At 39.3% G+C, this 24,525-nt stretch overlaps 1 protein-coding gene and 1 long non-coding RNA gene across 13 annotated transcripts in view; one reads left to right on the top strand and one right to left on the bottom strand.

Annotated features, from left to right (window-relative positions):
* Positions 1 to 24,525, bottom strand: part of PDE5A (phosphodiesterase 5A) — a 104,544-nt gene that overhangs the window by 23,900 nt on the left and 56,119 nt on the right. For 6 of the 12 annotated variants that reach the window (XM_038136760.1, XM_038136764.1, XM_038136759.1 and 3 more), the window contains 6 exons: positions 11,574 to 12,156; positions 10,793 to 10,882; positions 4,473 to 4,544; positions 3,282 to 3,371; positions 1,904 to 2,041; positions 1,375 to 1,442 (listed from right to left, as the gene is read on the bottom strand). In XM_038136760.1, coding sequence (XP_037992688.1) covers positions 1,375 to 1,442; positions 1,904 to 2,041; positions 3,282 to 3,371; positions 4,473 to 4,544; positions 10,793 to 10,882; positions 11,574 to 12,156 — 1,041 coding nt within the window. Of the gene's footprint in view, positions 1 to 1,374; positions 1,443 to 1,903; positions 2,042 to 3,281; positions 3,372 to 4,472; positions 4,545 to 10,792; positions 10,883 to 11,573; positions 12,157 to 15,398; positions 15,510 to 21,160; positions 23,192 to 23,222; positions 23,586 to 23,606; positions 23,868 to 24,178; positions 24,449 to 24,525 lie in introns of those variants that run through there. The other 6 variants (XM_038136768.1, XM_038136763.1, XM_038136761.1 and 3 more) reach the window with 6 other exon arrangements.
* LOC119700965 lies at positions 4,553 to 10,694 on the top strand. Its single transcript, XR_005256948.1, has 2 exons — positions 4,553 to 5,520; positions 8,234 to 10,694. It is a non-coding gene; the product is annotated as an uncharacterized LOC119700965 (long non-coding RNA).

Below are 24,525 nucleotides of genomic sequence, written 5' to 3'. Positions count from 1 at the left end.
TGGTGTGAGGACGTTCCAGAGCCAGAGGAGAGGAATTATTCTTTTGTTATTTCACACATACAAGCCAATGCCCCACAATTCTGAAAAATAGTCTGATTTGGGGCTTGATTCAGTGTCCTTGATTGCATAACAAGCCTGAAATACTGTATTATGTAAAGTAATAACTTCCCATCTAATCCATGTCATTATATTTCTGCTCTTGCCTGAAATTGTGCCCTTCAAGCATAGCAGAAGTTGTAACTGCAGTGGTTGACTCACAGTACAGTCCTAGGCATTTAATTGTGCTATCTCATGAACAAGAGTCTGATAGGCAGCTAAGCCTCCAAGATTCCTCTTTCCTATCAGGTATGAGAAATAAGTCCCTGGCAGCCCATGCAAGCAGTAAATAACATTTTAAGTCCATTAACTAGTCACCATAAAAGGGATAATGAGGAGAAAGGCTCCCTTCTTATAGAGAAGGAGTAAAGAGGAATTTTCTTTTTCACCTGTGATCTTACCAGGCCGTTGTACCTCTACTTTCTGATTGAACACTGTCTAAAACTTTAACACAGCTCAACAGCTTTTAGTTGCTCAAGTCACACACTTTCGACATCATTCTCTAATATATGGCATTAGACTTAACGTGATAAATATTTACTGCAAGACGACATCAAAGGGGTTCAAAATCTGTTTCCTCCCTGCACAAAATATCTGTAGTAGAGTGCTTTATATACCACTATGTCTCTTTTTGACAATATTTTAAAGAACTGTTATGGATGACAGAGACAGTAATTTTTGAACTTCAATAGAGAGGTTCAGGCTAACTTTGGGAACTATTTTATCTGGGTATTTTAGTCAGCTCTTTATCTCCATCTCATTTTTTTCCTCCCAGTTGAACTCCTTAGTGGTTTCCCAATGATGAGTGAGAGTTAGAACTTTGGGACTCCAGTCTTGATTTAGTCAGACATGTTCTTTGAGTGATCTTCATTATCTCTGAGTTGAGGATAACAATTAAAATAATTGATTAAAAGCATTATTTTGGTTATTATCTATTAATTTGCATATATCTTCTTTATAACATAGTCATCCACAGAGATTTCTTTGAAATCAATTTTAGAGCAGCTCCTCTGTGCATTTCCATAGCTTAGTCTTGAAGTACAAATATGTTCTTAGACTGGCAAAGATCAAGCCCTACTCCTGCTTTGCTCAGTGGGACCTTTTTAAGGCAAGAGAGTTGGTCTGTGCCCACTTCAGTGGAAAAGCTGCTCAATAAAAATAGCAGTAATACATGGGGATCCAGGAGAAATAAGTCTGTTATTATGAAAAGAATATTAAAAGCATAAGTTTCTTCAGAATTCTCCTTGGATGAACAAAAGTTGGAATTAATTGGTTTACCTCTTCAGATTTTCAGCTGAATCCTCTAATTCCTCAGATTCCATGTGAAAGACACTAGAAAATGTATCCTGGAATATCAAGAGGATGCTTGAATACACAGGTGTATAAGGTTGTCATTACTTAGAACAGTATTACTCATTAAAACCTTGTTGCAGTTATCAAGGTCTATTCTGTACTAAAGACAAGGGTAAAATTTAGCTTCATTCCACATCTGTCATTAAGCATACTGGATCCTACCAAAAAGGTATCTTTTGACACAACCTTAAGTATAAGTGAAGTGTCTTGATGTAGTCATGACCCAGAGAAGATATGCCAGCATTTACAAGCTGTGCCAAATTTCTATGTCAGAACAGAAATTCTATAATTACACAAAGGCCAGAACATCTCATGTCAACACCCAACCTGAGCAGATGCCACAAAAGAAAAGATATAAAATGAAATGACAACAGAACATATGAGAATGGAGGGAAGCCAACCCCACTCCCAGAAAACAAACACTTCTGCCTTCAGACAGAATAGGCATACTCACCGGACAATCTTCATCCACTATGAAGATGGTACACCTCTGCACCTGCATGAAGGATATTATAGTGGCTGCTATCTTCTTCAGGATCACCTCCAAAGACTGTTGCTCTTCAAAAATCAGGCTGGCAAGGTCAAGAAGCACCTGAAGAAAAGGTTATTTGTGAGAGTTTGACTAATTGTGATTTATGCAATAATTATTGTTCCTAATGTCTTTGAGTCCTCTCCCCTGAATCAGAGAAGCCAATGTTTAAGTCTGTTACCACAAGTAAGTTTTGGCTCTCACAGATTGCAAGGTAACAGTTAGTATTAGCCAGTTTGACACTTTTTATGGAAGAATTAAATAGCACAATAAGCTGTCAGATGTTTTCATTCAGTCAGAGAAGCAGAATAGATTTAGGCATAATAGGGCAAATGAAACCATTTCAAAATTCAATCCAGACAACACAGTTACTGTCCTTAGGAAACTTGTTTTCCTATGGCTCATGTGTGCATTCTCAAACCCGTGATATTTACATTTGCTAAGAGTTCTGAACACAGTTGTTCTTGGTTGTAATTCTGACAGATCCTAATTACCTTATTTGGTTAAAACATCATTTAGATACAGTCTGCCGTTTTTCAAAGCTGCTGTTCAAAGACTTAGCTGCGCATATATACTCTGTTTTTTCCTCACAAGAAATATGAAGGCATTTAATAAACTGTCCAAATTTGTACCAATTTACAAACACTGATAGTTAGAAACTCAGACCTACCAGGAAAATTTTAAAAGAACTGCTGTCTAATCTTTTCTCTGAAACATTATCCCGTGATACAGATCAAGCATATTCACCCATAAAAGCCATGGCATTAATAACCCATCAAAACCAAGCTGGCAGCAAAGTAGAGCTATAGCAATCAGAAGGAAATTCAGTTTTCCATTTGATCATTACTGAAAGTGTGGTTAGTTACTGTTACAGTGGTAACAGCCTAAAGGAACAGTCTGTGTGCCCTCTGCTATTCCACAGGGACATTCCTGCCTGTAATTTCTGGAGTCTGACACCTCAGGTTGTTTAATACATATGGTGAACCACAGGATAACTGCAGGCAATATCAAGTTATTAACATGGAATTTATACTATATTGACACAGAATATTATATTAACATGGAATGAATTTTCTGACATGTGGCTCTACCTGCTTCCCCTAGACAGGCTATTTCTCACAGCCCAGGCCAGAATGCACCCAGTGCAGCCCTTGAGAGCTTTATCAGAGACACACAGCATTCAGTCACAGGGATTAAAAGCAGCCAAGGAAAAACCACCACATCACAAACAGGAAGAGGAGGTGCTGATTACTTGCAAACCCTCCTGATTTCTGTAGCCCTGGGACAAACCTGTTGGTCCTACCTGATTGCGCCTGTTCTCAAGCAGAGACGTCTCGTACAACTGAGCGTTGTGAAGAACAATTCCACAAAATGCCAAATACGCTGCAAAATCCTGGAGACAAATGAACATCGACATCTCACAGAGATAATGTCCCACAGCATTTGAACTCTATTCAAAGATAAGCTACTGCAACATTTTGTTTTCACTCTGAAGTATTAATTGATATTTTTGTTGGTTTTGGCAACTGCACGTTCAGGATCTGTTTTTTTTTTTTTTTAAGTGACTCATAACTTCTTATTTCCTCAAGAAGCCCTTCTCCTTTTATTTAGCTAAAATCTGAAGATCGTTATCTTGGTACAAGTAGGGTTCATCAGAAAAGCAGCTTCAAGGAAAAAATAATTGTGCAGCAATGCATATTTTAGCTAGAAAAACTGACCACAGACAACCAGCCTCTCTGAGGGAATTCAGTCTCTTGGGAAGTGAAAATAAAGATTTGCTAACATTGCAAACCCACAGTTTTTTCCTCATTTAGGATGGGATTAATTCTGATATCCTATGAATGCTCAGTGTGCGTTTTCTTTTAAAGGGGAAGTTTTCAAAGAGAAAGGATGAATTCTGATTCTTTTATTGCTGATTGTTAAGTCAACTTCTTCAGCCTGAGCATAGCCTGGGTTTTGCCCCACCAATCTGAAGGTGAAGTCTGGAAATTTTTTGGAAAGCAACCACACTGGAGAATTAGGAATCCATTATATTGTCTGCTCTCCTGATTCTCCCACATATTCATAATTTATCTGAAGCTTTTTCTTTTCCTGCAAATGCTATACTGAGAAGTAACATGGTATTTAAAAGAGAATCACTCCAGAAATGTAATTGTTCAAACTGTGTTTCCTGGGCTTGCCAGGTGAGTTAGAATCAAGTAATTAAAAATTATGTCCATTGAAATTTATTAAAGTGCTTTGCAATGCATTCCAGTAGAGTAAGCCTGTGCTTCAGAGATATATGACATGATGATCCAGGAATTAAATTATTTCACATCCACATTTCTCATGGCCTCATAAAGAAAAATATTTGCAGTATTTCCAGGAATGTTCACTTTCTCACAGTTGTTTAATTTTTAATAACTTAAAAACTTCTGAGCAGCAGGAAAATTAAAAATATATCCATCTCCCTTCCACTATGTATACAGAAGAGACAAACATCCAGCTTTTATACCTTTTCATCTTGTTCAGTGAAAGTGCCGCCAATTCCAGATTTCTTGTTGATTGCTTGAGCCACACCAACAACCTAGTGTATTAAAAATGGAGAAATTAGCTAATTTTAGGGGTCGGTCACTGGATTCCTTTTCCAGGCATGTTTATGTAAGATAATAAATGATCATTACAGGTATTCACTTGGTTCACTATTAAATCAAATTGTTAGATAATAAATGTTTCTCTCTCATGCAGAAACATTTCCTAGATTACAGGATTTGAAGACCTTAGCCTTTTCCTAATATAATTCTGTCTTTCCATTCCTTTCAAGACAAAGTTTTATTAATCTGACAAAGTATAAAGCAATGCTTAGAGATATTTTCAGATATTTAGCATGATTACAACAACTGATAGAAAAAGCTGCAAAGAACTTTGTTTGAAGTGTAAAACCAATGCAAAATGCTAATAATGGTTGTTTTTCATCTTGCCTTTTTTAGGATAAACACTATCAGAGGAAAACTGTGTGATGAGCATGTTTAAAAAGTTGTATTTAACCATTCATGGTAAACTTGTAACTGCTAAACTGATGGAAGACATGTGGTTTTATTTTTTTAATGGAAAAGAAGACAATTTACTGTCTCTCAGCCCAGCATTCCCAAAATACTGATGCCGTAAGTAAGGCCATTGTTCTTTAACATGAAACACTGCCAACTGTGGGCTCAAAAATGTCTCTCTGAAATAAAGCTCGACTGTCAGCTCCATTCCATACAACCCCATTTTTCCCACAGTCAACCTCTTACTTCAGTGAGGAATATTTCTCATCCAGGGGACTTCCTTTCTGTATTAACAGTGTACCACGAGCCTGTAGGCTCCTCTGGCAGACTTTGAATGAAAGCAAACCCCTTAACCATTTATTATGCTTTTATGTTCATCTACGTGTGCAGAGGTTAATGTTTAGACCTCTTCTCATGCCACTGTCTCTCCTAGGTGCTGATTTAATTTTTTTTCCAGTTTTGATCCAGCATGGGTTAAGACAGCTTTAACAAGGCCAGAGGTTTTTCATCCAAAAGGTGAGTATTTTCACGTTGGTTGTTTAAATGCATCCCCTCCATGAAAGGAAAGTTTGCAGTGCTTAAAAAAAAATCCTATAAGAAAACAGTAAAAGAACCATATTAGTATAGGAAAAAAGACAATTTAGGCTCCTTTCATCAGCATTCCAGGTTTCAGATACATTAACAAAGGCAGGTGTTCCAAGAGCAATGGTCAGTTTTGGATCTTGGATAAGGTCTTTCAATAAAGGATTTTAACAGAAGGGGGAGGATGTAATGAGGAGAATAAACCCGCTAAAAATTCACATTGACTTGATTAGGATGAAAATGTTGTGCATATGCAAACCTTGCCCTTTTTATTTGCTGTTTCAATGGCATTCTAAGCTTCCAGACAACTTTGTGTTGTGCCCATTTCTTTTTTATATAAAATGAACAGTTTTAAAAATTAAAGTGGCCCAAATTCTGGCTTCATTTATGTCAGTTAAAATTTCAGTGTACTTTTCAGAATTTCGTAGAACATGGCGCAGAGACAATAATGAGAAGAACTTCAGAGGCATTTTTTAGCCATTGGAGTCTTGCCTGCAACCAGGTAATTAGGAGAAGATGTCGGAAACTCGAGAGGATCTGCTCCTGTTACTAAAGTAATTATGTAATTAGGACAAAAGTCAATCATGTGGTAGCATTTGGGGCCATGGAGAACATATGCCTGCATTTTAGAGAATACTAAGCACAGTATGAAACCCAAATGCTCCTTTTTAAAACTTATTCTAAACAAATCACAAATAATAAGCCAAGTCTGATCTCTGGCTGGGAGTTATGATTGCACCAGCAGAAAAACTGAATCAAAGGTGAACAAGTGCTCTAGGCTCAGCTACACAGGGAGCTAAAAAAAGCTTAAGATATTACTCTGGACTGAAGAAAACCAAGGCTAAGGGAAAGACTGAAGTCATTAGGATCTGCTTATGCTTTGGCACCTGTGAGTTTATAGCCTAATCGCTGAAGTAAGCAGTGTACTGTGGAGTGCTGCAAGCTCCTTTTCCTGAGCTTTCCCTCCAATTTGGACTAGGCAAGTGAGGTTATAGAACACAGTCTATCTAGGGGAGTCCTAAAGTTCCCAACAAGAGCCTTATTCCAGGTTTGCTCTACTGAAAGAGCATAAGGGGTGAGCAGAAGGAAATTCCCCTTGGATCAGAAACCAAGTACTTCACTCTTTTCCATTCAGATCACATAATACAGACATAGACCAAAGACAATAGGCAATTCTAATGATGGAATTGTTCCCTTACTTTCAGTCCCAAAGAAGAACAAACCTTCCATCAACTGCTGATTCAATACCCACATGTGTTTCACCACATCTGAACACAGCTTTCCTGATCGTATTCTTGCTCATAACACAGGTCGTCTTCCAGTGCTCTACTCATTCTCTAACCTTGCTTTTCTAGCTGTGCTACTTTTCCAATTTAATAAATCCTGGTCCACATTACAAGGAGATATTTCTTCTAATTATCAGATAACTTAATTTTTACTGTTTTCTTGCAATAGCAGAGTCCTGCGTCTAAAAGTAGCAGGCTACCTTGAGTGCCTAGTAGGTGACAACTGATGGCTTTAATGCTGATGACTGTGCTCTGGATTTTATATGGATGGTTTCATGCTGCAATTTTTTGCACATTAAAATAACAGGCCTAACTCTGTGAAAGCTGTTCTAGCTCTAAAGGCAGCTGGTGACTTTTTCAGTAGGTTCTTACTTAAGCTGACTTCTGATGTAATTAATATTGCTTCTTAAGGAGGTATATTTTTTATTTACTTTGCTGGCACATGAAGAAAAGCTACATTAAAGCCAAAGAACAGCAACAGAAATGGGAAACCTGACATTTTTGATAAGAAAACATACTCACTACAGAAGAAAAAGTTGTGTTGACTTTACTTTTCTCTCCTGGTCTTGTTGAGGTTGGATTCAAGCTTATAAAACCATCCTGCAGTGACAGAACTGTATTTACAGGCTTTCATTTTTTTATCAACAAAAATTTCACATCCCTTTCTATCATTCATGCCAGCAGCAGCCGCCACGCTTTGCAGTGGTCTAGCTACTATAATGTGTGTCTCAGCATAAGCTGAAAATCCATCCAAGAAGCAAATTACTGATCTCCATAATCCTGCAGCAAGACTGCGGCTGGAACTGAGTTTGTTTCAAGTCAGCTTGGCTAGACCTTCTCTATCCTGCAGTGATTGGGATGCGATATCTGAAGGGTCTGCTGAGTGACAAAACTTTGCTGGCTAAAGGTGACATACCCACTCCCATTTTACGCCATAAAATTCAACTGGGGATTTTCAAAGGCTGCTGTAAGTAGTAGCACCCCTGATTTGTTGGGAAGAGCTTCCCAGTGACAGGAGATAGGGCCCAGTGAACAACAAACCAAACAATTGAGTAAACATTGCCAGAAAAAAAACCCCAACATTTCCCTAGCCAATTACTAGGAAATTGAATTGTACATGCTCACAGCCTGGGAGAGATGTCTCAGTTAATTCGGCTAAAAGCTCCATATGAGAAAATCCTACTGATTTTAGTAGAAATTAAACTGAGCAATTAAACATTGCTTTTTATGAATATTACTATGCCCAGCTCAAAAAAAAAAAAAAAAAAGAAAAGCAGCAATAACAGAAAATTGTGTCACTCCTGGAGATGTTGTATGGTAGCTGTGGTGGCTCTGTGCTTCAGAAACCATCCATTTTCCAGGTATTCCAAACCTCCTGGAGAGCTCCACAAGTTGGTTTAAGCTGAAGAATGAAGTAAGGATGTCTATTCCCTATCCAATCCTGTCAAAATGACTGTTTACAAGTGTCTACAAAACCATATCAAAGGTAAAGTCCTCTAACTGCACTGCAATGTGTCTCATTGTTACTAATTCCTGGGTCCTTTCCTTGAGCTCTTCTGTGAATCAAATTGTTTTCATTTATGGAATTTCTTACTAGCTGTTATTTTTAAATGAGACTTTGGTTTCTCACATGCCTCGTGGAAATATAGGCATATGTCAAAAACATCTACTGGAAAAATCTCCATACTTCAGCAGGCCCTGAGGATTTAGTAATCAGCATGAGATTTTCCTCCTCTCAATTACTGACTCTTTTGTTTTAAAAAAATAGCACTAATACTAAACAAACAAACAGCCCCAGTTGCTCCTCTTTCTCAGTATTTATTTTTGGATGTCTTCCAGAGTCATCTTTTAACTGTGATTGCTGACATCCTGGGCTAAGGCAGCCATTCACAAGCCTCGATATTTCTAGAGGGGCTTTGGGAATTTTTAAATTTTATCTATTTATTATTTTAACAGGGAGGAGCCAATGTTCTGGTTTTGTTGTTTGGGGGATTTTTAAACAGAAAAAGCAGCAGGATGCAAATGGAAAATTAAGGACTGATTCACTGACTCCACTGTCTCTCCAAAAACATGTCAGTCATTTGTTATAGTGAGAATGAGAAAAACCTTCTGGTAGAGACTGTAAAACTCTGAAAAAAATTAGTAACTGCCATCCTTTGCTATAAGAAACCTCACAATTTAACACCTTCAAATTATTGCTTGTGAGTATAAGACTCCTCAAACTTCAGGTTGGCTGAACTTGTCAAAATAAACAAATTCCCGCTTCATTTCCGCTTGCTGATGCACTCGGGAGGAGGAAGCTGGCCGAAGACACGGCCCATTGCAGGTTTATTCAGCCAGACTGCAGCTCTCATTCCTTCCCCACCCACCACCAGCACCTGGTGAGAAGTGAGCACTTCCACACTCCCCAGCCAGCAGGGCTTGGTAGCTCATTTCTGTGCCTAGTTCTGTGGGGCATACCATCTTTTTCCTTTTGACAAAAAGAAAATGGCATGGCTCAGGTGAAATTGGGAGCCTTGCATCAGCCTGGCATGGACCCCTGATCCCTAACATTTCTTCACACGGCATCTGCTTTGTTCATCTCCTGGCCCAGGGCCAGCAGTGACTGCTGCCAGGTAGAAAGAGGAAGACTTTTAAGCAGGAATGGGAGTAGGAAAGGATCAAGTGCTGTCCTTGGAAGAATGGAACAAAATAATTTAAGCTGAAATTTGCAGTATGTGAAGAAAGGAAATACTGGCTGATCATTTGGGTTGGCTAGAATAAGATTCAATAAACAAGTTAATGCAGGAGTTTAATAAATTCATTTAATTAAAAAAAAAGTTTAGTGCAGTAGAAGTCAAGGCGACACTCTAGAAGAGGAGTGAAAGGTAGAAAAGCAGAAGAAAGGTATGACGTCTTCAAATCAATCTTGGCAACATTTCTTTTTGGGAGCTTCAGCTTTCTGGAAGCAAACTATAAATGCTCTGAAAAATAAATGAATTCAGGAGGGAAAAATCTCCATTTCAAAGCTCTGACACGCTGTGTGGAGAGCCTTATATTTTATGAGTATTCTAGAACTGGTGATGTGGCTAAAGGCCACTAGAGTCAGGCTCAAAGAAAATCCAACCAGGCTTTCCTTACTCCCAAAGAGTCCATCTCCTCTTTTCCCCATTCATTGGCTTTTATGGACTTTACTGAATTCACTCTTCAAATACTCAGGGCAAGAAGGTGTTGTTAGCCCATAATAAGAGTTCTCCCTACTGCAATAGCATGAGACAGGAGGAGAGATCTTCCATGAGAAGCAGCATGGACAGGAAATATGGGCAAGAGTTCGGTGAGCACATTCACATTGTTTCAAATTAGGAGTGATTTAAGTTATGACTTGAGGGTGACTTTTCTGAATCACATTGATACCATGTGTTTTTCAATGCTTAATGTCAGGCATTTAGCTCATAAGTAATAAATGCCTAATGTCAGCTCATAAGTAATAAATTAGGAACAATGTTGAGTTAAGAGAGTGTAAAAATAATCAGGTTTTTAGAAAATGATAAAACCCAGTTTGTGCCCTCTGAATTAAGAAAAATAGATACAAACTAAGCTGTATAATAACTTAATCACAATTTGAGATAGACCAGTAAGTGTGCAGAAAACTTTAATGCTAACAGATACTGAATACAGGAAGTAGGAACAGCACTTCTGGGGTTAAATATATATATTCTACTGCTGCATTTGGGATTAAACTCTTCCTGACAGTTCCCTTTGGCTTACGTTACTGAACTAGATAAGATAAAATTACAGTCTAAACAAACATGACCAGTCTTGCTAAAAAAAAAAAAAAAAAAAGATGGTTGGAAGATGATGACTGCCAGCTAATGAACGTTTAAAGCATCAGCATGACTGGAAATAGTATTACATGAAGTGATCCCAAGATTGCAACTTACCTCTTCCCTGTGATTCTTTATTGGCATACAGAGAATGCTCTGAGTCTTATACCCTGTGATCTGGTCAACTTCTGCATTGAATCTTGGATCCTGATACAAGAAAAAAATGCAATTAGTAGACTACTAGCTTAAAGACCAGTTCTTTTTCTTCCTTGGTTTATAGATTAAGAAAAGCTTAATATTTTATTTGACTATTACCCAGGATAACAAAGGTTTCTTTACCAGACAATAATGATATAAAGTTGTTCCTATCAGTGCGTTAACACTAGAAAAGCATTTGTGTGGAACATGAGTGCCAATAAGACCACTGCTATAAAGAACAAAAAACCCAAGCCCTAGGAGAAGCCTTGGTTTTGGGCGTAGACCACCATTATAATAAATATGCTAAAAGATTAACCATCCATAGTTTACCTTTTATCATCAAGAAGAGATCACAGTAATACACTAAAAGATCTATGCCCACAGAGGAACACAGTTTCATAAATGTGGTCTGTGGTTTTGCTTTTATCAGAGATTGCTTGTTTCATTTATTCACCTCAGTACTGAATTCTAAATAATCACCTCAACAGAACTCTGATTTTTTAGTCCTAGTGTCATGTTTCTGTGTGCACATGTATCTATAATACATGTACTATAACCAAAACCAGTGTCAGGTTTGCATCTTGACCACTTTAAGTCAATATAGCACCAAATACAGGCACTAAAATGGCAATATTCCAGCAGCTGATGATGTGGCAGCTTCTTTTTCAAGAATTGCTGAAGACCAATTTCCTTGGCTTACCTCGTAGGCATTCTTGATGTTGAGAGGCTGCCCTATGGCTGCCACATGACCCACAATGCCCTTGTTCCACTCCAGGCGAATGCAGTTGTTGGAAGCTTCTTCCAGGGTGGATCCTTCTGCCACGTCAAACAGCCTGCTCACGAGGAACTTCTCGTTGGAGCTGTCCTCGCACACCAGGAACAGGGAGTAACGATCGGCTGCGATCAGCTCGTGGATGTGTAGGAAGATCTTATGGCAAAGCGCTGTGACATCTAGGTGACTAGAAATATCTTTCACAAGTTCTAATAGTCTCGAGCACTGATCCCCTGCACTGGTCTCAATCCTTGGAGATTGCAGAGGCATCTGTTCCTTCTTGTCAGAGCCAGAGAGGAAGCTCACTGCTCCTACCGAGTCCTTGACAAAAATAGGCCTTAAGGGTCTGTCAAATTCAGAAGCGGAGATTTTCCTCACTGGTGTCCCAGAGTTGGGGGTCTCGGCACAGGCAGGCTGGTGACAGGCACAGGCTTCGTTCTGGGACTTGGTTCCCTCCTTGCAGACTGGAATGGTGTGAACTCTCTCAGCAAACCATGCATTAACCATTTCTCTGTAAAACAAAACCAAAAATACAGCAAATGACGTGAATTGAAAATCCTCTAGCACATATTGGAGGCTGACACTGTGAGAGGATAACTAAACCTTTTCACACAGAGGATACTGATGCATCTTTAGACTCCTCTATATCAATTTGCTCCAGTTTTATGCAGCACTTCGTTCAGATGAAGCAGTAACATTTTCTGCCCTGTAAAAAATAAGCTATTTTTGGCTAGAGGAAATACCTGAATAGGGCAGAGGAGTACCACTTATGCTGTGGCTGTCAGAGTACAGATCAGAAATTTGCACCATCATTTTTTTAACTGAAATGTTCCAGTCCTTTCCATTCCTAAGATTTGGATTTCTGTATAAGACATATATATATATACACACATATACATTCCTTTGAAGACAAAACTTTCTGGTTTTAACCTCCAAAAGGAATTTTGAATTTTAATTCTCTCAGTCAATCTCCTGCAGTCCTCCCTATTTTTCTGTTGCCAATGTACTGTTTTTAAGTTAACTTCCCTGCACTCCAATTTAATAAAAAACACTGATTGGACTCAAAGCAGAAAAGCTCTGCTTAAAACCATCAAAGAAACATGATTATTACCAATTCAACCCCCTTCAAAATAAGAACAGACTGTTTTCATGCATCTCTCCTATTTCCTTTCCTTGCAGGTGACACTCATTGTCTAACTGAACCCCTAAACACTGAGTAACCCTAAAACTGTTCATAACTGAATAACCCTAAAATTGTTCACCACCAACCAAAAAATGCCACGCATCTCTAGTATTTAACTATGCTTCTCAAATTAACTTAGCACTAGAAAGCCAACCCTAAAAATGTCCTCACTAAATGCAGCATTATACTTTTTTATCACTAAATGCAGCATTATACTTTTTTATCACAATACCATTTTCTCGTCCAAAATCCAAGGGGGTTTTTCTTTCAGATTTTTTGTCTTTTTTGGTTGATTTTTTTAAATTTATTTTTTAAATACAGGGCTTTTAATTTTATTTGCTCAGGGCAAAGGATTCCTTACAGCACATGCCCAACATTCAGAAGAAATGGGTTTTTTTCTGTATTACATAACATATGAGCCTAGGAACAGCAAAAATCCTATTAACAAGTCTGATCTTTTGGAAACCTTTCATGGTGGTCATGTTTTAAATTTGGGATATTTTTTATTTGCTCAGCAGACCACAGGAATTCTGAGAGTGAAGCTGAATGAAGCCATGGAACTGAGTCAGGTTAGTCAGCTGCTGATCAGTTACACGCATCGGTGTACATTACATATGAAAAGCACTGTACAATAGTCTTATTTTCCTTCAAGCACACCTTTATCTTTGCTGTAGGATGCAATACTGCAAGCACAATTAGCCCTTAACTCAAAGCAAAGTGATCAATTTAAATCTAAATTCCAACAATATTATTTTTAATAGCAAGCCATCCACAAAAGGAAACTCATTTGACTTCTGTTAAGTAGGCTTGAAAGAGTTTCTTCAATCATATACCATTTGGAGACCTCAAATGTAGGAAAACAAAACGCTGTAAAAAATTTGAAAAAACCAACAAAATGCTATAAAAATTGAATTATGGAAAAAAAAAAAAGATCCTCCTTTATTAAAGCAGTGATATCAATTTTTTGTGCAGTAACCTCATGGGTTTCTTGCAGTGAAGCCAAGAACACTAATATATTATAAGAAGGTTGACTTCAACAATATTACTTTTTATATATTACAATATTACTATTTAATAAACATTAAATGTGGGAACTGTGACCATTCATTACTGCAATGCATAATATAATTTGCATAGGACAGTATCACATGTGCAAAAGAGTCAAAGTAAGAAGCTAGCATTTGATTACACTTGGAATTTTCATTTATTAGACTGAATGAGAAAGAATAAACATTTTCAATTAAAATGACCAAAAAACAATCCTTAAGAAAATTAAAAAGCTAAAGATGGCAAAATCTGTATGTAAATGTAGTACAACCTCTGTAATCAGTGCTGCTAACTCTTGTTAGCAGATGTGTTATATGTGGGTCCTTTTTGTTTTACTCTGATCTCCTCAAAATAAAAAATAACCCGAAAATTTTAGCTTATCCAAAACAAAACTATCATCCAGCACTAAGGCTGCAGAAAAGAACCTGCAAATGCCAGCTGGAGGCATTCAAACCTCAGACACAAGAAGGTAGGTATAGAAAAATTGATAGTTTTAAAGAAGATTGCTGACTTGACCCAGATTCACATGTGTGCTGACTTAGTTTCTGGGCACTGAGGACTGGCATTAATGGAAGGTAAGATTGAAAAGTAGCAGTAGTACCAGATGGAGGGTGTTCTCCAACAACTGATGAGGCTCAAAAGCCATGTAACTGAATATGCACATGTTTGAAGGCATGTTTGGAAATGAACCTGTGCTGTTGTTGGGCAACTGAAATTTGCAGAGCAATCTGATTCACTGCCTACTTACTCCTGAGGAAAGGAGAATATAAAAAGCTATCCTTTTCCCTTCTCCCGATTTACACTGAATTTACATACATGGATGTGTTGATACAAGATGCAAGGCAGAGAAAGAATTCGTTACCATTCATGCATAAAGAAGAAACTACAGCAGGAACTTGATTTACCAGTAGAAACCTGTCATTTTGTTTATTCTGCAGTGTTACGTTATGATTTCCCCAGGCCTTAATGGTGTAGCAATAGCAATCAGTAAGAACAATGTACTCTGAATGCTAATACCTGTTCTCAAACTGTGGCCGTGACATCATTAATTTTTTACCCTCTTGCCTTTTTACTGTGTAAAATAACCTCAATTTCTTATGGAGGTTATTGAGGGATGTGGAACACAGCTGTAAAACCTTTCACATGAAAGGAATTATGTTTAACAAGAACTGAAGTACTTGTTGGGTATCAGCACTGTTTATGAAGCACTTAAACATGGAACAGAACTATATGTGGAGCTGCATAATTATGAGTAACATATTGCTGTCCTTTAATTTCTCTTGGGTGATGGTTCAATATTTTGCCAACACAGTGCATGATTCTCAGAAAGCTCTTTAGATTAACAACAACAACAAATCCTTAACTAAACTGGTTAAAGCATGGTTTTCAACTTCAAGCCTTTTAAGCATTTTACTTTGGGCAACAGGAAAGCCATTCAAATTCAACTGGAAAAAGAACAGTGTTCAGTGACCTTTACCAAATGCCTCTTCTAACAAGGAAACTATTTAGCTCCTTTTACTCACCCAGTTACACACACGGGTGGAAGAACCAGCATTTCGCATGAGCTGACGTATTCTAACTCTATTTAAAACCTCTCGGTGTCTTGACATGCGTCCACTTGTTGACACTCAGTCCTAATTAACAATGCATGACAAGAAGGGTATTATGACTAACACAAGTACTCTCACAGCACAGAATTAGCTCAGCAGATATCCTACACCGGACACGTCCTGAGCCACGAGTGAGGCTCCTGGAAATTAGCAAGAGTGCCATGTACAATTAAGATGTCATTTGAAAGGACTGCAGGAAGAAACCAACACTTGGGACTATGCATATGAACAGTCTTCAGAATGCATTGGCATTGTCAAGAGCTGATTGTAAGGACAAGACCCTGGCTGTAGTTGAGAGGTTGCAGGAGCAGATACTGATCCACAATGATCCATGCAGACAGTTAAACTCAGTGCTGTGTCTCTACCCCACCATGGCCATCGCTGTGAGTTAAAGAGCTACAGGACCATATGCCTCATGACCGGGATGCGTCCTTTTCTGCACTATGATCCTTTAATATGAACCTTCACTCAAGAAAGATGTCATTTATCCCAGAGCTCATGAACAGGAATAGTAGAATATGAAGTTACCATTTTTTAGTCTCTCCTATCAGCCAAATCCAATCTTTCCTCTATAAAACATGACAGTAGTGACTGCGGAATTTGGCTGGTGACTTCATCAGCAGATGACAAAACTGGAGAGGAATTTTGAAGTGATAGTGCTAAGAAGGGGATAAAAATGCAATGGCAGGCAAAACATTGAAGGAAAAAAAAAAAAAGATGATGTGATCATCCCCTCTGTCACTGGTTATATACAAGAACAAATAACCTGCAGTACATGAGACCTTGTGAGCTTGAGAGGAATTAACACTTTGGCCCCAATTTGTTAAAGGCTGCACAGATAGACCTGTCCCTAGAGCAAGAAGTTTTCAGTATTAATAGGCAATAAAACCAAAAAATCAATGGTTGAGAAAACACAGACTCAAGGAAGCAACATGTCTCAAGCCAGGTCATGCAGGAGGGCTTGTGTAGAGCTGAAGAGAACTTGGCTCTATTTCCTGTGCCATATGCATCAAACTGTACTGACACAACACTAATCACTATGCTACTCATACACTGGGAATATTAAATAATGTATTGTATCCATCTTTGCTTCATTGTGATTATCTTCAAAGTACACAGCAGACTTCTCAAAAAAAAAACCAAAAACCAACAACCCATCCCAGTGAAGATGTTTAACAGCCAGGTTGCGATTGTCTTGCTTACATATAGCCTATGTAAGAACACACCAATGCAACCATTCAGCACAACTGCTTGGCACCTTTGGAGGAAACATACAAGAAACAGAACACAAAGGTAACACTGTGATGCAATAACGACAGTAAAAACTGCGTGTTACTTACCTTGCACAAACAACATGTAACACTTGCAGTTCCATAACAGAACACAGTGATAAGTAGTTTTCAGTGAAACGGCAAATAATTCCCTGTTTTCTCTGTTGCTCACAAACCACTCATATATAAAATGTATGGTGTTTTAGTAGTTGTGTGGACTGTTCTGCTAATTTTTCATTCAAAGCAGCAGTTATTGGTAACACACTTCAGGAGAGGGATTACAAACTTGCTAATAGAAAATGCCAGCTTTCAAGTGTCTGAATGCCTGTAGCAAAATCCTGACAATGCTGAAATCAATAATATTTCAAGCTGAACTTCATAGCTGTTTTATCAATTGCCTTCCATAAAATAACCACTAGATATCTTCAAATTTCTCCCCAGCATCTTGACATAATTTCGACACAGAAATCATTTAAAGCATTAGCAAAACCTCCAAAACTATCCAGTTTTAGCAAAGGAGTTTGAAATGCAAAGCTACTTGGGTATTAAATTTGCCTACCCATTTTCTTTCTAGTATTTCCTATTTCACAATCACATTCTAAGTGGTTTTGTCTCTTTTCTAGCAATGGAAAGACTTAAAGAAATTGTATAAGGCCTCATTAGATGGAAACAGTCAACTGACTGTAAAAGAAGTGTTTTCAAACTGACTAAAAGAGTAGATTGACAAAACACTACATGTTCTTCCTTAAACCCTTCCCAATTACAGCTAGCGGAGATGCCATTTCTCACAGTGGTAGGCAAGCAGTTCTGGAAAACGAAGTATGACAGCGCCAGTTTTTAGCACAACTCGGTCAAATATATTAGCATACATTTAGCTTTAAACATTTCAATTGGCACAAATGACTTCTGTTTGAATATAGTTCTTAATCTAGAACATTAATGCTTGATTCAAACCATGCTCATGAGAGACTGAAATAACTTTTTAGAATGATGAAATTTTCATCTTGCCTGAATGCTCATTTTTTAAAAAAATAAAAGCAGAGATTTCTTTATTATTTGTAGCAAAAGTATTCAAATTGGAAAACTAACACTGACAGGCTATTCTTGGCTATTTTCAAGTTTTCTTTAATAACCTAACTTCAAGCTTCACTTTTTACAAGAAAGCTTTCTTCCACAGAAGAGACTTTCTAGTTGCACTATAAAGGAAGACAGAACAAATCCTTAGGGATGAAAGTTAAAATTCTAAAACCTGACCTTTATTTCTCCTCCCTATGATTGCTTCTTGCTCCGAGCTAAAAAAAATAAAAATAACTAGGCACCAAATGGTTTTGTTTGGAAAGCAGTAGGACAATACCAGTAATTACAGTGAAAAATGGATTAAGAGTTAAATTCACATGTGCTTGGAGACCTCACATAAATCTTTGGCACTACATTTCCACCTGAATTCCTAAACCAGAGTTTAAGTATGACTGAAGTGCAAAGGCTCTGGGATGGCTCTCTCTGCTGGGGTGAGTGCACATAATGCAGAAATAAGTGGGAAAATATACATCTTTTATTAAGCAAATACATTTTGTGGTGATATTTTCAGTGCCAGCCCCAATTTGAAACTACAACCATCTTGTTATCCATGAGGGCTATTCGAGTAGGGCTTCTTTTCCAGCACTTTGCAAATAGCTCTTGTATTTAATGCCCTTTTTAAAATATAGTTTTCTTCAAGTCAGTCACATAAATGAGAAAGTATTCCATATAAATTAATGTATGTTTCTTTTCCAGTAAGGAAAAGAAATACTCTTATACTGTGCTTTTATTAACTATATTTTTCCATGACAAAACCAAAACAATTTAATGGTGAAAATGAAAGTAGGCGGTAGCATATTAGTTCACATCAAGAATGTATTGCCTGTATCCTCCTCACATGAGGATTCTTCAGCTGATACCCAATACAGAACCTCCGTGATCCTCTATAACTTGGAAATCAAAGAAAGATGTTGAACTTTCTTGAGTTGCCTGCAGAGGAGATCAAAAGATCTAAAGTACTGTAATATGGTAATAGCCTGAAACAGAAGGAGGCAAAAAGGGAATGTTCACTGTCAGGGTGGTTTGCCCCATCTTATTTTCTACCCTTTAAGGGTTACCAGTGTATTTTAATTAATGTATTCTGCACATCCCTTTGTTTCTTTTTGCATAGGGCAAGTGGAAGCGAGTGAAAGCACATTCTCCTTGTAGCCGCTCACAGTTTCTGCTGACTAGTTCATCACCATACCAAAGATTCTGTGTAGGAGTTCATTTTAGAGCTTTGGGGGAATTTAAGATGTAATTTGCTAGTAAGTGGTTTCCTATCATTTCTCAAATGACAATTTCTTCAGTCTGCAGTAATTGCTGTTTTAGAGATGGTTTCCAAAATAATCCAGCACTCACCTCACTTTATTCCAACAACAAATGCCAGAAGTAGTCAATCACATTTGCAACTTGATGAATACTGGTAACATTCCTCAGCTTCCTGAATGCTTTGTGAATCAGTAGTTAAAAATATTTTGGGAGCATCTTAAAGCTTTGCTGTTATCATGAAAGGCATAAGGAAGGATATTGATACATTATTTATAAGTGGGATAACTATGAACATCATTATACCAACAAGAAAACTTTCCAAGATTCACACAGAAATGGATTTTTTTTTTTCCTGTACTTAGATCTCAGAAAAGCTTGGTAAACATCCAATAAAACCAAGTAAGTGGGAGAAAAATATTCTGATCCCCTGCATTAACACCACTGCTTCCTGTGGGTTTCAAGCTATGGTCCCAAGAATCAGTGGGTCTGCAACCCTCTCGTAAATGCTTTACACTGGGTAACTTAGAAAAGCCAGTCCCCTTTCAGCATATCCCAACTACCTCCACAGGATTCTGTGCCTCTACTGGAAAGCTACTGGGGGCCTGCAATCATGAAAGATCAAAGCCCGCTGTCTACTCGCCAAGCTCATGTTAGGAGCGCATATGGTTCATACCTGCACATTTTTAGGATTATTACTTTTTTTTGTATGCAACACCTTTTAAAGAAAAACACAGGCCACACCACATTTCAGTGCAGATAATATCCAAGTAGCTTTATCTTTGAAAATCAGAATTTTCATTCAATTAGAAAAAATAAGCACACACACATTACCAATGCACAGAACACACAGGACACATAATATTTAGGAGATTCAACTTCAGATAGCTGGCTCAAACTGAAAGACATTTTTAAAAGCCCTCTAGACAGAGACTAGAAGGCAAATGTCCTGACTAATGTAGTACTGCAGGCAGCACATTAGAAATTGATTGCCCACCAGCCATCAAGAAGAAAAAAAACACCCCAAACAACAGTGCTTGAGTTTTCTCCAAGTAATAAATGTAATTGATTTATTCAAGTAATGCAATATCTGAAGTTTAGCACAGTTTCCCAGTAAACACCAGTTCTGGAATCCTCAATGAAGCACTGTGAACTACCATCCTGTTAGCAACATTTATTTTTCCAAATACAACTCCGCCTTAATTCATTTGGAAGTATTTCTCAAACCTGCTAATAAGCCAAAACGTATTCGTAACAAAATAATCTTATTTCTACTGAAGGGCATATAGGATTTGGGTCAATAATTTGTCTTCGGCACATCATTCATTTAGGGAATCAGATAAAATTCTGCCAGTAAGAATACAGTTACTTCTAATTGAGAGGAAAAATTTTCCTTTGGCTGTTTTGGCAGTCTCCTGCTTCTGAGAGCAAAAAGCACTAAGAATCATTCCCATATTTTTAAAACAGGGACAAACAGGAAGTCAGAAGTACAAAAATATTCCATAGCGGGTTGAAATAAGTGTGATGTTACAGCATGGAAATGCATGTGTTGTTTTTTTAAAGGAATGTAAAAAGATAAAACTTCAGAAAGACAAAAAGGTTAATGAATTTAGCCATAAATGTGACCCAAAACCCAGCAGATGATGCTTTTATAGCATCTAGTTAGAACAACCATAGTTGCAGCAACAAAGCAGAATCAACTTACTTGAAAATGTTTCTGCTTCTGGAAAGCCAAAATATGAGGCAATTCTAAAACTTTGGGAAGGGAAAAATAACAAGACAACCCGGGGAAAAAAGAAAAAAGGCTTAACTTCATAGGAGCAAAGCATTTAGAAACTCTTGATCCTTAGGTGTGCGGCACCAAACTTTCCAACCAGAAGTTTTGTCAGCCAGCACAGCCTCACTGAGTGAACCAAATTCATCTTGTCCCCAAGTGTGCCGGTGACACACTTCCCCTTTGTTGTGCTGCACTTTGATCATCTTGGAACAGCACCTCACATATAACAGCTATTTATTTTGCCTCTGCATGCCACTCACCTTCCTGGTACAAAATAAAGTAATAAGTATCTGATTCCATACCTTCCTACTCATGGGATCCCAGTTCATTCACCTACTCAAAGGAGGGAGGACTCAAAGCCATTCACCTGGATTACACACTTGTAGGACTGCAGCCTCGCTCTGCTCACGTGGAGGTCAATCACCACAGTTTTATCAGACAATATCCATAAAGCCAGCCCAGCCTGGAAGGAGGCCGGGATGTGGCCTTCCTGCAGACGCTGCCAACCTCGAGGCATTGCAGATCAAAATACAAGGTGTGAGCCCTTGGAACACGCTCATCTTCTGCAACACATCGGAGGGGAGAGAGGATCACAGGTGCACACTTGTTAAGCTGACGACCTGCAGCCCTTCTCTCCAAGAAGCCAGCACATGGACTGGGGAGCACAGTGACTCCTACAGTTGTCACTTTATGAACAAATTGCGAATAGAAAGAAACATCTTTTAAAGTGCCACCTCGCCAGAAAAATACAATTTTTATTCAAACCTCAACAATATCAAACTGACCTATTCAAACTGGATCAGGAGGCAACTACTCCATTATATGAGATGATAACCCTAAAAAAAAACCAAAACACAAAGCATACATCTTCTAAGTATTGTTTAGATGCCTAATGAAAACTTCTTTCTGTCTGGAAATTACCAACAGAACTACCATATAAAACACTGTGGGAATTAATTAATTGCAGAAAAAAATATATTAACTATACAACACTCAATATAAAATTGCTAAATTAGGTTCTAATTCAAAGCTCATTAATGCGAGTGAAAACAGCTTGTATTATGCAGTCATAAATGATGGAGCAGGTGATCTTTTCCTATTCCTATGTAGAAATACTTGAGAAACAGATACAGAAACTATCTTGATCCATTAGCAACTGTGCCTCACAACGTGCAGCTGAATATGCCTCCGTGCTCTGCAAAATACCAGATTAACTAACTTCTTGGTCTGTTGCTTCCAGGACCTGTGAGAACTTTGGCATATTATGAAACAAAACAAAAAGAGAAGCAGTAAATTATGATTAGAAAAGTGTTGAAGCTAGTTCAGGGAACCCTGCTTTACTTGAGAGAGTAAATATAATGCTAAGTAGCAAAACATTAACAGCATAGTCTTTGTTCAATGTTTGCTGCTCTGCAAAGATTCAGCTAAAACAAAGCACAGTGTTGGATGCTAGGATTTTCCCTTTTCAAGCCCTAAATAACACTACCAAGTGGAACACTAAACCTCTTTAAAAAGTACAGCTGTTCTTTCAAACCACTCAGTTCTACATATTATCTTTGTACCAACATACGGTGAAGTAATTTGTCATTTGTCTTTTCAAATACAAACTTAACATATAACAGAAGTATTCCTTATTACATATAGTTTTCTATTTATACAATAAGGACAAAGAACATTCCACGCAAGACAGCAGAGAAGAGGGTTTTGAGACAATTGCAATGTTTCCGTCATTTCAGAAACATCACAGAATTGTTGCCAAGCGAGGGCTCAAAAGTCCACAGTCTTTCTGCAAACCCCTCTCTAACAGCAGAGGCATTACCATCACGGAGACTCGACTGAATTGTATTTTCTGAAGTACTGCCTCTTTCAGAACGGCACAAACGCAAAACTGTGCCTCAGAGTGAAAAAAAAACACAAACCTAACCCATCCTGCCCATAGGGAAAACAAATCTGACACAGTGGTTACTATTAATTAGCATTCCTATTTGTTCAATACTACATCCAGTTTGCAAAGGAAGTGTGATAGGTTGAACTAGGAAAATGCTACTTCTCAAAGCTGCTAGCACCCTATTTCCTGGGCAAACAAGCTGCCCTTCAGTGCCACACCATGCACTGGTGTTCTGGAGAGCAAACATCAAGGTTAACGACTTCCATCTATGTATCCCGCACCTATGCACAGCCTTGAAAAAAAATAAATTCAACATTTAAAAGACATTTTAAAGGCTTTTTTTTTTCCTGTTAAATGAACCTAAGAAAGCAGCAGCAGAAGAAAGGAGACTGCCTGACAGATGGTCACAAGCAAGCAGGTGACCCCTGAAGCTTTCTAGCTCTCTGTCAATTATTAATGGGGATTTCTCTTCTTACCGCCCCATCCCATGCAGAGAGGAGCAGCAGCAGCAAAACCTCATTCAGAATGCATCCATCCCCGCCAAGTGACTCGGGGAAGAAGCAAATCAGCAGCGGCGAGCAGATGGTGCGAGCGGCTCGGGAGCGGGAGCGCAACCGAGGAGCGCAGCGAGCCGGCGGAGACGCCGTGTCCGAGGAGCCAACCGCAGGACTTACTAACCCGAGCTCCCGCTAAGATATACCGTGGGAGCTGCAGATCGCCCGGGCTCTGCATCCCCACGGCTTTGTTTATCGGAAAATATTCAAAATGGAAACCTGACTCCACTTCTAAAAATAGCCGAATTTACTCCGAATCAACTTGAAGTCCCGCTGTTGAAGTGTGTGACAGCAGTGAGCAAATACCTCGTCTTATCTCCAAAAGGCAGCATGTCAAGTCAAGGGGGTGAAGTGCCCAGACGAGCTCTTCGGGTCCTCAATATTAGGTTCTTCGCAAGAACCGCCACCGAGAAGGGGCGAGCGGGGAGCAGCCGCCCCCGAGCAGCGGCGGCGCCCGCCGGCCCCGCGCCGCCCCCTGCCGGCAGCGCGCCCGCTCCCCGGGCGGCGATCTCTCCCTGCCCGCCGCCCTATACGGGCTGCGCCCCGCTCATCCGGGCAGCGATCCCCTCCCTGCCCGGGCTGCACACCCGCCCCCCTCCCGGGGGAAGGCGCAGCGTCCCAGAGGCGCTCTCCCCACTGGACGGGCTCCTGAGCCCCCTCCTCGGGCGGAGCTCCGGTCTCGAATACTCCGCGCTCGGCTCATCAGCGCTGAACCCGTGGCCCCCGCAGCTCCGGGGGCCGCCCTTATGTCAAAAAAGGTGATGAACTCACAGGGTGACGGAGCCCTTGAAGAGCAGCCCTTTGTTTTGAGATGACTGAGCACTGATATAACCCGCCCTCCCCAAAGACATCAGATGCTCTTTGAGGCTTCTACCTACCTCGCAGGGCGGGGAAATGCATAGTTGCTCGTTACTCACGAGAAGTTGACCGTGTCTGTTTTGAACCGAGAAGAACACAAAATAAATAACTAAAAGCCCAGGACAGGGAGTTCCGGGGCTGGGACAGCTTCCCGGAGCTGCTCACGGTGCCCGGCGGGCGCTACCCGCCGCAGAGCGGCCACGAACGGGGGGCTGAAGGCGAGAGCCCCCCGGGAAGTGCTGCATGTGCCCTTCGGTGGCAGCCGGACAGAGCTGCTGCGTGGTGGTTTCAGTTCTTGCTCTTTCGAGAGCGGGGGCGGCGGGGGTGGGGTGGGAGTCGCTTCTTTTTATTTTCTTTGGAGGCAGCA

This window comes from Motacilla alba, chromosome 4 (assembly GCF_015832195.1).
Source record: "Motacilla alba alba isolate MOTALB_02 chromosome 4, Motacilla_alba_V1.0_pri, whole genome shotgun sequence".
In the NCBI taxonomy this organism is placed as follows: Eukaryota; Metazoa; Chordata; class Aves; order Passeriformes; family Motacillidae; genus Motacilla; species Motacilla alba.
Note: the sequence above shows the minus strand (reverse complement) of the source record. Positions and strands in the feature narration are given on the sequence as shown.